Genomic DNA, 14,189 nt, shown 5'->3' with positions numbered 1-14,189 from the left:
GATTGTTGCATAGGTACACACATGGCAATGTGGTTTGCTGCCTCCATCCCCCTCCCCTGTCACCTACATCTGGCATTTCTCCCCATGTTATTTTACTTATTTTTCTTTTCCTTCTTTCTTTCTTTTTTTTTTTTTTCCCTATAACATACACATGACATCCAAACTGGAGGCCAGTGTTCTGTGTCTCTCAATTTTATCCCATACGATTCATTAGAAGTTAGAAATTCAAGAAGGGGAGAACAAGAGCCACAAATATGCCCTGAAACCAGGCTTAACAAAGGCATGATTCTATCTCTAGCCTTATGTTGTCAATTTAGAGATGGGGAAATCTAGAAACCAAATGCAACCCTAATTCCTCAAGCCTCATCATGCTTTTTGACTTAACAGTAATTAATCACCAATGGCAAGCGAGTAATTTTTTAAGGTGGCCGGAGGCTTATTTTATCAGGATTAGCTAATAAATCAGGCTGCATCACTGAAGAAGGAGTTTAAACTCTTCTAGGACTGAATAAACCAGACCTTGGAAACTGTCTTATTTATTCAGCTCTCTGAGAGCTTCCAAGAACTGTTAGGGACATTGTGGCCCAACCTCAATTAAAAAAAAAATCAGAAGGATGGAGAGGTAGGAAGTTTCACTGAGAAAAATATATGCTTGGGCTCTGAAGGGTGAGCTGCGACAACGAGGAATCCAGTATGCCGGAGCCACCGGGCCTGCTTGCCACTGACTGAGACAGTTTAGGGGAGAAATTATTTAGAAAATGAAGTTTTGTTTGTTCTAGGAATTCTGGTCAGAGGGACACATATGTAATATATGTATTATCTATATATATTATATAGATATAATCATAACCTTCTCTACCTCCCTAATGTAAATGATGAAAATTCTACTTCTTTGCTATTATATGAGAGAGTTCAAATTACATCAGAAACAAAGTGATGATATCAGGGATTGTAGAAAAGAAACCAAGGAATATCGTTAAAGTTTATCTTCATTGGAAATGAAGAAGCAAGTAAAGTGCTTTAATCCAGATTCCATGTGAAGCCCAGCTCCTCACAACTGTCTTTTGCCTTTAGTGGGTTCTAATTTTTTTAACTTTAAAATCTTAAATCACCACAAAAACTGATCATTAAGATGGGCAAAAGACTTCCCTACCTATGCTTCCAAAATTTTTATTATTACTATTTTTAAAAATGAGGACATTCAGAATAACAAAGGTTTGATACAAACCTTGATTAGCTTCTAGGAAGCTTGATTGGAAGGGGAAAAACTACAAAGATATGGTTGACTTGAGAGGGAAGGGGGAAAAAGAAAGTGTTTTTTTTCTTCGAATATCATTTTGAAGGCTTCCTCCCCATTCCACCTTTCCAGTCTCTCTTTTGAACAGACAGACATTTTCTCCATATTGGATAAAGGTTGGTTTCTCTCTCCATTACAGCCCCCACCCTCACCCCACCCCAACAAATCCAGTATATTTCCATTCTGCTGTGTTTTTGTGCTACTCAACATGCCATTAACTTTAAGATTTACTCCTCAGCAGGCAAGCTGGAAGATGCTAAAGCCAATAAAAACTGCTCTCTGGGACTCCAACTATGAAGAGTTTGGAGCTCTGTTTAGTATTCGAACGAAGGGAGGGCTGGAGAAAGAGGGTGGTTGTGATAGTGAAAATCGCTGCTGCTTAGAGAGCCAGACAGCTCCGCGCTCTGCACCTAATGTGCTGGAGGATCAGCTGTGTCCATAGCTCATTTGTGGCCAAGGATGAGGCTGCTCTCTATGTGGGGGTGGGTGTGCGTGTGTGTTTTCATCTTTAAAACCACCAGCTGTAACAGCATCTTCGGCGGCTCTCCACACTACTGTTTATTAAAAACGGAACATCCATACACATCCCCTACAACTTGCTTAGCCCCGTGCTCCTTCCCTGTCTGGCGATCAATCTCTCCCAGAAAGCATTTAACTTGCCCACAAAGCTCCAGCACCGATTTATCCCCGCTGCACAGCCTATACATTACTGTTAGGAAGCGGAGCACTGGGCTAATTTCGTCACCCACCAGCCACCCACACACATTCTACAACTGAACACGTTTGGGGCTCTGCTTTAAAGATAATAAAACAAGGAGAAAACAGCCAGGCTGCAGACAATTCCCATGACCACTTTCCTAAAAAGTTGCTGGGTTTTAATTCTTTGATTATTCTGTCTCCCCCTCCCCCAAGCACTCACTGGCAATGATCTCTTCAAGGGAGAAATAATGTACTATAAAGCTCTCTGCATGGTGAGTTTGGGATAAATTAGGGTACACCTTTCAAAACGCCAATCTTGCACACACATATTTTTTCCCCAAAGCCCCGCTTTCCTGGGAAGGGGACTATCCAGGCTTGCCAGACCCTCCACTCCACCCAGGGGGCTGGCTGGTTCCTTGCTAATTCTTGCCTTAGGTTTTATCACTGGTTCCTTCAAACATCCACCTCCCACCCCCAACACACAGCACCACTCACACCACAATCAGATTATTGAGGCACACAGCTCGACAGGGAGAGTTTACCGTTACATTTAAATAAAAATATCTCTTCGAATTTGTCACCTCTCTCCCTTTTAGACGGCTGCGCTCCTGCTACTCTGGCCGGGAGCAAAGGATGAGGAGACCGTCTCCCTTAGTATTTTCAGCACCACGGCGATGGACAGCACCCTAGGTCCCCGGCCGGCCAGGCGCCCGCGAGTCAGTCTGTTCAGCGTCCTGGGCTCGACCGGTGCAGCCTTCCCCAACCCAATCTTTCAAGTCGCTGTACCCAAAATCCCAAGCCTCATCTCCTCCTCGATCCCCTCTCTCTTTCTCTTCATCGGCGCCCGCTGCTCTCTCCACAGCATCGTTCCTATCAGCACCTCGCCCAAAACCCAGCCTTGCCCCAGCGAACAGCTCCCCACGCACCCCAGCTCTGGTCTCCGCTGCCCGAGCGCCTCCCTCTACGGCGCCCGCCCGAGGCTTCCTCTCGCTCCGTCCGCCGCTCGTCTGTCGCCAGCCGGCCAGTCGGCCCGCCGCCCGCTCCTGCTCCCCAGCAAAGTTGGGAGGGAAAGGTGCACTCACCTTTGTGCATGCCTGTGAACCTGTCCTTCAGAACCGTAAGCTCGTAGATTTTTCCAAACTCCTCGAAGAGGGGCTTGAGGTCCTTCTCATCCAGGTTGCGGGGGATCTGCCCAATGAACAGCTTGATGGCATCGTGGTCCTTCATGGGAATGGTCGACGGGTTCCCCGGGCTGTGGCTTAATCCGTTCATGTGCCCGGCACTGCCCGGGCTGCTGCCGAGCCCGTTGGTACTGAGGCTCGCGTTGTCAGCCTGTCCGTTTGCTAACGTGGCCATCTTTATATACATAGAGAAAATCTTCTTTCCTTTTATTCTTTCTCGCTCGCACTCTCTCGCTCCTCTCGCTCGCTCGCTCCCTCGCTCGCTCTCACACACGCACACGCATACACACACTCGGGTTCTCTCCCCCTCGGTTTCTCTACACCTCGCTCTCCGCTCGCTCTCTGCTCTCTCTCTTTCTCCTCTTCTCTCGCTCGCTCGCGCTCGCGCTCTCTCTCTGCTCTCCCCCCCTCCCTTCCTCTCTCTCTCTCTCTCTCTCTCCTCTCTCTGTCTGATCTGTTTTTTTTTTTTTTTTTTTTTTTTTTACATTGGACAGGATCTCTGTCCTTTCCGTTTAAACAGGCTGGACCAGTTCAAGTTCCCAGCCAGACCAGGGGTGGGGGCGGCGAGTGTGCGCGCGCGGAGGAAGGCGCGGGGGGCCGGGAATGGGCGCGCTGTGGGGGCCCGCGCCGCGGCGGGCGGCGGCCGGGGGCAGGGCGGCGTGGGGCGGCGCCGGCCCCACCGCGCCTCCCCCGTCGGCGGCCCCGCGCGGTGGCGGTGGTACAGTCCGAGACGGCCCCCGGCTATAAATAGCGTCAGGCGCATGGCTCTTTGGGAGGCGCTGAGATTCCGGGCCCGGCGGCCGCGGGGAGCGAGTGTCTGCGAGGCGCTGGGCAAACGGCCTCCTCTCTCTGCCTTTTGAGGGTTCTTTTTGTAATAGCAGCAGGTGCAACTTTTTGTATTTTAAAAACAGTGATTTTTATTTTCGTGTGGGTATGTAGGGGGACGTTGTCCACCAAGCTACGCTCTATTAGGGCGCCAGGCGGGCGAAGCAAAGGCAGGGATGGCGGGCGGGGCGGCGGCGGAGGTGGAATGGGCGCTTTTTTCTTCCATCTGGCTCCATTTATTTATTTATTTATTTAGACTAGAAAAGCGAGCCGGCTTGGAGTCCGCCCGGGAATCCGAGCGCACATTCATCAGTGTCGAGAGAAAAAAAGCTACATAAATATATATTATGTGGATAAATCTGTAGACAAGAGCTCTCTCTCGCGCGCGCGCTCTCCCAGTCTCTCTGTGTGTGTCTCTTTCTCTGCTTTTTTTCCTTCTTGCACCCCCAACCTGCCAGAGCAGCCCCACAGCTCCCTCCCGCCCGGCATCTACCGCCACCCGAGCCACCTGCCAGGATGGGGCTGGGAGCGGTCGGGCAGCGGCGAGGGGCAGAAGTACCGGGAGTAGAGACTCGGGGTCCAACCCCCACCCCAGCCCGCCTCCGAAGGCGGAAGGTGGGGGTCTCCGTCCCGGGCAGCCTCCCCCGCCCGGGAGAGCGTGGCTGGTCCGCCGGCGACTGGCGGGAGGAAGGTAGGAGTCCGGCGCCCCAGGCTGCTCGCCCGCTGGAGGGGGAGGAAGGCGCTGGGCGCGGTGGCCGCTGAGCCAGCGCGGGGGACTGCTTGATGTTGCCCTCGTCTGCTTTACGGGTTCAAATAGAATAATTTTTTTAAAATCACCATCAAAAGAAAGCCCCCGAATAGCTATCTGGGTTGCAGCCGGACCGAGACTCGCGCGGCGTGCGCTGCCCCCGCGGGTTTCGTTTCCGGCACCTACAGCTCCCGAGGTACGAGGCGGAGTCGCTCCTACCGTGGGAAACCGGGGGTCCAGCCGCCCCGTCTGGACCCCGCCGGACTCCCCGCCAGGCCTCCCGGGGCTGGCATCTCGGCTGCGCGGGAGAGGGAGTGGCAGGCGCGGAGCCGGGAGCGGGGTCGGAGCAGCCCCGCCTCTGGGGGCAAATACTGGTGGTGAACTTGGCTGGGGTAGCATATTTTCACGTTAATGATGTTTACCTGCACCCCGTCCTCTCTCACGTTCGCTTTTTTCAGGGCAGCCTCTTCGCTTCAGAAGCCTGGCAAATTAAAATAACGCGCCCGCTCCCCCGCGGGCTGCGGGACTGGGAGCTGGGGCGGCGGGGCGGAGCGGAGCGGCTGGCCTAAGCCGCGCGGGCCCTCGGGTTTCAGGGTTTCTCTTTTCTAGCCCTCGGATTACATTACGTTACTAGAGGATATGTTTGCAATTTTAATTAAAGAAATGAGACCCCAGCTGCCTGAAAACCCAGGCCAAACCCATTTGGTACAAGCACAATACGGAGCTCTCCAGCACGGAAGGAGGCCCGGAGGCCCGAGGTTCTCAGCCCCAGGCCTCGAGTCGGCTCAGGACGCCTCTCTCTGAGGATCCCGGGCCCAAACCAAAGAGCAAGTATGATTTTTAGAACTGTGGAACTTCATCCTTTCATTTTAGCTTCTCCTGCCTTTGCTTGCTGGAATCGGGTGTAAGTATAGTTAATTCGTCACTTGGTTTCCCTGTCTTACGTTATCCAGTATTATATGTTGGTCTAAGAATCGACCAAGTAGATGGACTCGAACAGAAACTCACATATACAGCCTCTGCCATTTGGTGGTTGTGTATTTGGTGTGCCTGTGAAGTCCCCTTATAAGGGGGGCATGTCCCTGCTAAGCACTTGGAGAGTTTGTTTGTGTGGTTTGGCGGTGTGTGCCTGCTTGTGTGGATGCAGCTTAGGTCTGTGCACAGACCCTGCGTATATCCACACTGCATGTGTGTGTGTGTGTCCCTACCAGGCTGAGACCTCCTCCTCCCAGTCCCCTAGGGCACATCAGCAGAGGCTATTAACTGTCCAAGATATCTCCTCCAATATCATCCTGTGGTGCTGCTGCATGGCTCCAACAGCTGAGTGGCATGTGTTTTCTGCCATCGGAGTTCAGGAGAGTAAATTCTGCTTGAGGTCTCTCTTTCTCTCCTTGCCGCCCCCAACCCCTGAAAGCAAAGCCCGATGGAAAGGGAAGGGGGCCAGCTAAAGGCAGCTGGAAAAGAAGGGAACTGCTCAGGGTAGAGCCACTGAAGTTCACCATCCTTTTCCTGCCACCACCGAAGCCACCCCCAGGTCCAAGTAAATTATTCACAGGGGTTTAATTATTCATGTTATTAATAATAGCCAATACATAAGTAAAAGCATTCCTTGGGCAGGAGTGAGTCAGGGAGTGGGCTTGCTGTTGAAAGGGGGCATGGGCTGCTTCAGATGCTGTGAAGACTCCTCCATTCTCTGCAATGCCAGTTCCCTCCAGGACTGCTCCTCTGCCCCGTGCACCATGGCCCCTCTCGTGTCTCTCCACTCATGGACTCAAAGCTGTGGAGAGCTCCTTCTTCCTTAGAGATCCCCACTCTCTCCTCTCTTCCACCTGATGATGGCTTATTTTGGATTTGGGTTATCTCCCCTTAGCAGGTGGCACAGCCCTCACCTCTCATCTTTCTGACAGGTATATGGTGAAATGTCCTCCCTCCCAGCTTCTGCCCCAGGACGCTAAGTCCTGTCTAAATGAGCTACCCAGTGTAAACAGCAGAAGCAGCTTCTGTCGAGGCATCAGTCTCTTAAAGGTGCAGAGCTGGATCTTTTAGGCTCCTACCTTGCCTCCATAGCAGAGTTTTGGGGATAAAATAACAGGTGTCTCAGACTCATGCAATAAAAGAGCAGGACCCCTGAGAAAATAGTATGAAACATGATTAGGTTAGCTCTTTGGTATCCTCACCCTTGATATTCTAGGAAGACTTGAGTTAAAAAAATTTTTTAACCTTAGATCATCAAAGAGAAATGTAATTAGAGAAAGATGGGGCAAAGTATTACTCACCGTGACATTTAAGCAGATTTAAAACTTTCCCTCCAAGTGCCACTTCACGGCCACAATTATTTCATCCACTGAGAGAGAGGGAGAAGGCTGGAAAATGGAAGCGGAGCTGGAACAATTGCTTCTCGTTTTCTTTCTGGGTTTGGTGTTTATGTTTTGTTGCTGATTCATCTTTGGGGGTGTTAGAAAGTCCTATGGGGAATTAAGTTCAAGTGGGCTAGCTACTCAGGCCTTGCCAGTACCTGCTCTTCCCCCTCTTCCTTTTGTTTCTCCTCTCCTTCCTCAAGGAGGGGAGGGAGCCCTCCAGCTTCCCTCCAGCTGAGCCACTGGTCACTCTCTCCTCTCTGACACTCACTAAACCAGCAGCCCTGGCCACTGCTGTACAACCTCAGGCCTACTTTGGCTCCCCTGCCTGTGAATCTTCTCTTTCCACCTCGATTGTGAGCTCGTGGAGGGCAAGGACCCAGTAATCTGGTCTCTTCTCCTTCTCTGCAACTCCTTCTGGCAGTGATGGGCACACAGTAGGTGCTTAAGATGTAGTTGATAGACACTAATGGCTAATCTGACTTGGGGAGTGGTGTCAACATTATATTCAAGTGGGCTCTAAGGATGGGAAGCTGCAGGACCCCAGGTGGACACTTTTAGAACAGGTATTTAGAAGACCCCCAGCAGTTCAGCTTCCTGGGGTCTGCACTGCTTGACTGCTTCACTCAGTCATTCTTGCATTCATCCATTCTTTCTGATCTCCCTCTGGAAGCAGCCGAGAAAGGACAAACCTGCAAAAGAACTCACTGTCTAGTTAGGCCAAAGTCATACCAAGTGAAAAGCCCCAGAACAGCAAATGGCAACAGATGGTTAAATGTCTTCCAGGCCTGAGGAGTTCCACATTGGAGAAAATAGAAAACAATCCAAGTTGCCTGTGATAATCTGTGATGGGGTAGGAGCCTTAAGGAAAGAGGCAGTGAAGAAGGCAGGATGCAGAGGGAGCCAGATTGGTGGCGAGCTGGGCAATGCTGGGGATTTAAAACTAGAAGGGGAAAAAAGCAGGAAGGGTTCCAAGGTTATGTTGAGACCGTGCTGAAAACAGCTGAGATCTACATTGGGCTCCTTAACAGACAAGACCTCCAATTAAACATCTCTGTGGAGCAACTGCTCTGTCCAGACCTGCAGAGGGCAGTGAGGGCAGGCTGCAGGAAGGGAGACTCCCCTGTACTCTGCATAGTGCCCATGTGCTGTTTGGGAAAAGAAATGGACTCAGAGCTGAGTGACCACCAAGGGCACGATTCAACCGAGGGGCAGAGTGAAAAGGGCAGGCTGTGTGGGCTATGGGCCTCCAGAGAAGGTGGAGCTTGTGTGGGCTGTGGCTCTCAGGAAAGGCCTTCTGGAGGAGAGGGCCCTGCTGGCCCTGTGGGAAGGGGTGTTTCAGCTCGGGAAGAAAGGAAAGAGGTGGCCTTTCAGGTTGAAGTGGTGTTTGGAGTTGCCAGGCCTGGAGTGAGTGATGGGCTCTGAATTCTTGCATGACAGCCAGAAAGAGCAGGCTCCCATGTGGTTATCAGTTTGACAGGCAAGATGGGGCTTTGCAGGCAGCCTCAGCAGTATGGTCTTCTCCACAAACCCAGGGCGTCTCTGACTTGGAATACTTCAAGGTTCAGTGATATAAAGAACAATAATTGGAGTAAGAGAGGGAGAGAAAAACCATCCCTACTGCCTTTTAGTTAATATTGGCAGCCTCCTGCTACCCTAGTAGACAATTGAAGGATCTCCTGTCCTGTTCTGAGCTCACAGCAGGTCTGGGCATGAAGGAAACCCATTGGAGGGAGAATGCTGTGTGTCTGGGAAACACAGGGGCTCCCTAGAAGGACTGAACTATCTCCAGGGCTCAGACAGATGCCAGGATTGGCAGAAGAAGGGTCTCTTGCTGGCTGAGCCTCAGGGACATACTACCTTGGTCTTGTGAGGGCAGCTCTGGCTCTGGCAGGGAATTGTTTTGGGAGTCTGTGGTCAGCTCCTTTTCCAGGCTTCCATGCCAACCCCGGGGCTTTGCCTCATGGTGCTGAGGACAGGCAGGAAATGTAGAGGCAGCATGAGAGGCAGAATTAAGTTACCCCAGAGTCACAGACAGGGGCATCCTGTGTGGTGTGGCCAGGAGAGCCAGAACTTGGCAGTGGGGACCTGACTCATCACTCTCCTGGGCCTCAGCTTTCTCTTCTGTCAAGTGGAGACTGGGTCCCTTTCTTCTACCCTCCTTTCCTTCCTCAGATCACATCCAAAAAAGATGACAGTGACATGTCTGTGAGGTTGACTAATCAGTTTTCATGTAAAAATTAAGGTGACAGAGTGGGGATTTGGGATCTAAATGAGCTATAGAAGGATGTAGATAAATTTGATGAACTTAATTGCACTGAGGGGTTAGAAATTTACTCCTTATCTTCCCCAAAGAACCGACTTTTTTTTTTTTTTAAAGGTCAGTGCTCCATCCAGCACAAGCATGTGGCTTCAGCTGCATTTAGGTGAAGCTGGCAGAGCCTATGCTCTGGAACCAGACTCCTTGGCTTCAAGTCCTGCCTCTCCCACTGGTTAGCTCTATGACCTTGGGCAGGTTGTTTAATTTGTTTGTGGCTCAGTTTCCTCATTTGTAAAATAAAAAGAGAAATAAAAACTACCTCATAGAGGTGTTATGAAGATTAAATGAGTAAATGTAGGTAAAGTGCCTAGATCAATGTCTGGCCAGCTAATATTATCAGAGTGTCACAGGCTACTGGGGGCTGGGGTCCTGCTAAAGCCCCTTCCTACGTCCTACAGAGGAGGAGGGGCATCTACCTCTGGCTGGGGCTGTGCTTGGTGTCCAGGTCTGAGTTGGACGTGCTGTGGGTGTCCTTATAAGCTGAGCCACTGTTCTCAAGGTACTCCTTGGGGAAGGAAGCCTTTCGGGAGGGCAAGTCCTGCATCACAGCCTCTTCTCAGAACCTGCTGTGTGTACTAGCTGCCAGCACTCTGGCGGTCCCTTCTTCTTACCTGAGAGGTGTTGCCTCAGCAAGTCCTTTTAATTGTGATGTTTTACTAATTAGTTTTTAATTATGTTAATTTATTGTACATGAGCCCTGAGGTTTTCAGGCACTGGGCTCTCTTTGGAAACTGGAATAGGAAGTTGTATTTATTACACACACAATGCTATGGGTAAACGTCACTTCAGCAGGGCCACGATTTCTCTGATAATGCCATGAGATCGACAGCTTCTACCTGGGCTCTCTCTAATCCTAACATTCCCCACTGCCTCCAGGCTCCCACACAATCCTTCAGATAATGCAATGCCTGTAGGCTGTGCAGGTGACATGAAGGAGTGAGGTGGCTGGGTGAGGCCAGGGGGACACCAATTGGACAGAGTCTCTGGAAGGTGAGACTGTAGGACCTTTGCATCATGCCGGATCTTTAAAGAGCTGTTGTCTGGAGATCTCGGACTCCCCCAGCTGGGTGGACCCTCCTGGTCACTCACCTGGGAGCTGAGTGTTTGACTTCATGGCCTGGGGAGAGGGAGGGAGAGGCTGAGGATGGAGGATGCACAGGCATAGTCAACTAGGGGGCTGCAGCTATGGAAGGATCTAGGCCTGTGTTCCAAGGGTGGCAGGTGGCCTTGGATGGGAGGTTTGCAGTAGGGCCAGCTCTTAGGAAGGGCTCAGGGTGGGGTCGCAATGACCATATGCTGAGTGGCTGATACAGAAGAGGGTAATCAATGGTACAATACCAGGACAAAGAAGATGCCTGGGTATTTAGGAAGGATGCAAGGGGAGAAATCACTCCTCTGACCCCCAACACACATATGCTGAGGGGGAGGGTCACCATATTGGGCCCATTTTCCATAAATCATTTCTGTTCTCAAAGGATGAGAATTTGCTGCCATTAGGAATATTTAAGTTGCCAGAGTTTTCAAGAAAATCGTCACCGCCCGCCCATCCCCTCTGCAAGAATTTCCAGATGGCAGTCTTTTAGTAAGTTTAAAGTCTTCCAAAGTGTACGTGGAAAGTTGTATATATACATTCTGGTGTCTTATTAAAAAGATAACATTAATATAAATTTTGTTCAAAGAGTATAAAGAAATACAGTGTATAAATACAACTGGACATTTATTGCTAAAAGTATCAGACTTAAGTTACTGTACTATTTATATACATACGTGCATAGGTGCATGCATTGTTTTTAGAAAGAGTTTGGACTTTGAAAGACAGATCTTTAACTTACAAGCCATGTAAGTCATGCTCTCAGGGCCTCAGTTTTCTCATCAGAAACATGGGTTGAGTATAACAGTGCATGTGATTGTCGTGATGAATAGAAGAGGTAGTACATACATAGAGCCAGCTACATGGTAGATGTCCAATAAATGTTAGTTATGATTGCGTGTATTCATTAAATGAACTGTCTCCAGGTATAAGCTGTTGCAGAAAATAACTTTGGAATGTGTGTAATAGATTGTAACACGGAGATGTTCTAAGAAATACGACATTTGGGATTTCTTCTCAGTGGCTCTCCCAATGTTGTTAGGGAAATGAGGGAAGCTAGTTTGGCCCCTTTCACATTACAGCAAGTGGGTGACATCTCCAGTTGGGTGCAAAGTTGTGTGGGGGTTTGAGGAAGAGAAGCCCATGTCAGAGAGGAGCCCCTGACATGGGGAAAACGTTTCTTTGAATGCCACAGCTTCCTGATGCACACCTGCATTCAGGCTCAGGGGGGCGCTCACCCTGTGGTATACACCTAGTATCCCCTACCTCCATTATCAGGGGAGCCTGTACCCACACACCTCCACACCCAGACACAGGGAGGCTCCCACGCAGGCCTGCATCCCCCCACCTTCCTGCCAGGGAGGGTGGGCATGCTGCTGTGACTCACTCCCTGGCCCTGTGCCCTCTCGCTGAGTCACAGTGTAATTGATCCCTCCCTGCGCCAGGTTTCTACTCTCGTGTGACCCAAAGCAGGGTCACTGGGCCAGGCTGAATCTAGGCTGTGGCTCTGGGGGTGCTGGGTCAGAGAGTTGATCCCAGGAGGGAGGGACAGCCTGTCAGAACCTGCGATGGCCCTGAGCCTTTTAGGTGACACTCCTGGATGTCTGCTGAGGTGCTGTGTTTGTAGGAGTCAGGGCTGACCACCACCAACGCATGATACATATCCCCTCCATTAATGTTTTCATCCCTGTGGGGCAATCTCCATAATGAAGGGCATGGTTTGGTCTTTGGGAATCTCCTTGAAGAAGCCCATGGTCTTTGTGTATCTGGGACTAGGGTGCTGCCTTCTTGTTTCCAAAATGAGTTGTGGGCTTGAAAGATCTGAGGGTGTGAGGGTAGGAGGTTAGGGATGTGTGATCCACACATCATTAAAGGCAGCATTACACTGTGGGGGTCAGTCCAATCTTTTTTGGTCCCCAAAAAGAACCCCCTCTCCTCCTGAAGAAATGGGAAACCTGGCTAACAAGGATAAAACCACAAGTCCTCCCAGGCTGGTGGCAGAGGGCAGGGTAAGGGTCACCTCTGCCAAGATCTTCTCTAATAGGCAGACCTGGGATGGGGTATGTGGGTCCCTAGACCAGCAAGAGCTGGTCTGGACATCACCACCCTGCCCTGGACAAGCCATGCCACTGCTGTTGGCTTCCGTATCCTCATCTATAAAATGTGCATAAAATTCTTCTTAGGTATCTGATGAATAGATAAAGCTCTGAGAAATAACCCTATTGTCATAACCCTGCCCCTCCTCTGATTTTTAGTCTTTTCACATCATCCTGTCTGCTGGGCAGGCAGCAATGTGATGGGATCTGTGCCCCCTTCGGGTCTTGATCTCTGCTTCCAGTCTCAGTTCTGTGGCACTCCCTGCTCAACATCAAGGCTGCCCTGCTGAGGTATTTCCTGCCTCAGGAGAGTGGGTTCTGTGTTTGGACACTGAACAGAAAAAGGGGCTCCATCTGGGCTCTGAAGAGACTCATCCAAGACTTGCCATGTGTCCTGGGTCACTGCTTCCCCTTTCTGGACCTCATTCCCTGACTCGTGAGATAGGGACCATATCCTTGCTCTGCATACCTTCTGGGGAGGAGTGAGGATGGACTTCTTCTCAGAGTGCAGGATGCTTATGCTGTGAATAAGCTCCTTTCCCCACCCACCCTGTCCCTGACCCTGTCTCTGCATAGCCCCCAGCCTCAGAGCAGCCCTGGCACAGAGAAAGCGGCCTGGCGCTCTCATCCATCCTCTTCCTCTGGATTATTTCTCCCAATCACACTTAATAGCTGCCTGGCTTTTGGCTGCAGCCCGGTATATAATAACCTGCAATTATTGTCCACTTAAGCTGTCCCCAGAGCCTTGTCTGCTGCGCTGCCCAGGCCCGCACCGCCGGCCTGCTGATTTCCCTGTCAGAGTCATGGCCAATGGAAAGAAAGCCCTTGACAGGGCTAGGCTGACAATGCCTTGGCAGGGCCACCACCTCCCAGGCTGCAGCCTCCTAGGAGATGGGGCCTCAGAGACAGCCCTTTCTAGCCACAGCCTCATCCAGCCCGGGAGCACACCTTGCTGGGGCCTGGCCCTCTGGGCTCTTCCTGTATGTCCTGCCTCTAATCACGAGCTACTCTCATTTCAGCCTCTGCCTTTATTTATCCTTTACCTTGTGTGTCCATTTTACTGATTACTACAGGCCAGTCCCTTTCCCAGCTGACTTCTTCTCTGCTTCCTTATACGGGAGGCATTGGCTTTTCACATACCAGACTACTAAAGATCAGAGAGGTTAAGTTTCTTTCTTAGGGTCACCTAGCCAGAAAATGACAGTGAAAATACAAAATCCAATTGGCTGTTTCCATGGCCCACATATTTAAGGCTGATGATATGCTGTTTCCTGTCTTCCTGTCAAGTCCTACCCATCTTGGTGGGGCTGCTGGGTGCCACCTTTCTTGGAAAGCCAGCTCCAGCACCACAGCAACCCTGGCCTCTCTGGCTGTGAACCCATACAGCCCTTGAGTATGCGAGGTTCCCTTGGTTCAGTGAGGGAAGAACATAAGTTCCCATGCTGAGCTCTCCCGGCATTTGATTCCTAAACTATCAATATGCAAATTGGATAAAGCTGAGCCTTTGCTGTTATTCAGGCTCTCACCTCCTTAGCTTAGACTCACATTCTCATGAACATCTCTACTAGAGCCTGGT

The 14,189-nt window shown here is 50.6% G+C and overlaps 1 protein-coding gene and 1 long non-coding RNA gene across 43 annotated transcripts in view; one reads left to right on the top strand and one right to left on the bottom strand.

Annotated features, from left to right (window-relative positions):
* Positions 1–3,776, bottom strand: part of CELF4 (CUGBP Elav-like family member 4) — a 325,793-nt gene extending 322,017 nt beyond the window's left edge. For 8 of the 42 annotated variants that reach the window (XR_004258895.1, XR_004258896.1, XR_004258902.1 and 5 more), the window contains exon 1: positions 3,079–3,766. Coding sequence is in view for 35 of the 42 variants with exons in the window: in XM_032245279.1 (XP_032101170.1) it covers positions 3,079–3,364 (286 nt within the window). In the remaining 7 variants the exon portion in view is untranslated. Of the gene's footprint in view, positions 1–3,078 lie in introns of all 42 variants that reach the window. The other 34 variants (XR_004258898.1, XR_004258899.1, XM_032245277.1 and 31 more) reach the window with 9 other exon arrangements.
* A 121-nt stretch (positions 3,777–3,897) lies between these two features.
* LOC116528160 overlaps positions 3,898–14,189 on the top strand; it is a 74,207-nt gene continuing 63,915 nt past the window's right edge. The window contains exons 1-2 of the long non-coding RNA XR_004258892.1: positions 3,898–4,061; positions 4,259–5,654. This is a non-coding gene — a long non-coding RNA (uncharacterized LOC116528160). The remainder of the gene's footprint in view (positions 4,062–4,258; positions 5,655–14,189) is intronic.

This window comes from Sapajus apella, unplaced genomic scaffold (assembly GCF_009761245.1).
Source record: "Sapajus apella isolate SASKATOON/1434 unplaced genomic scaffold, GSC_monkey_1.0 scaffold57, whole genome shotgun sequence".
Classification (NCBI taxonomy): Eukaryota; Metazoa; Chordata; class Mammalia; order Primates; family Cebidae; genus Sapajus; species Sapajus apella.
Note: the sequence above shows the minus strand (reverse complement) of the source record. Positions and strands in the feature narration are given on the sequence as shown.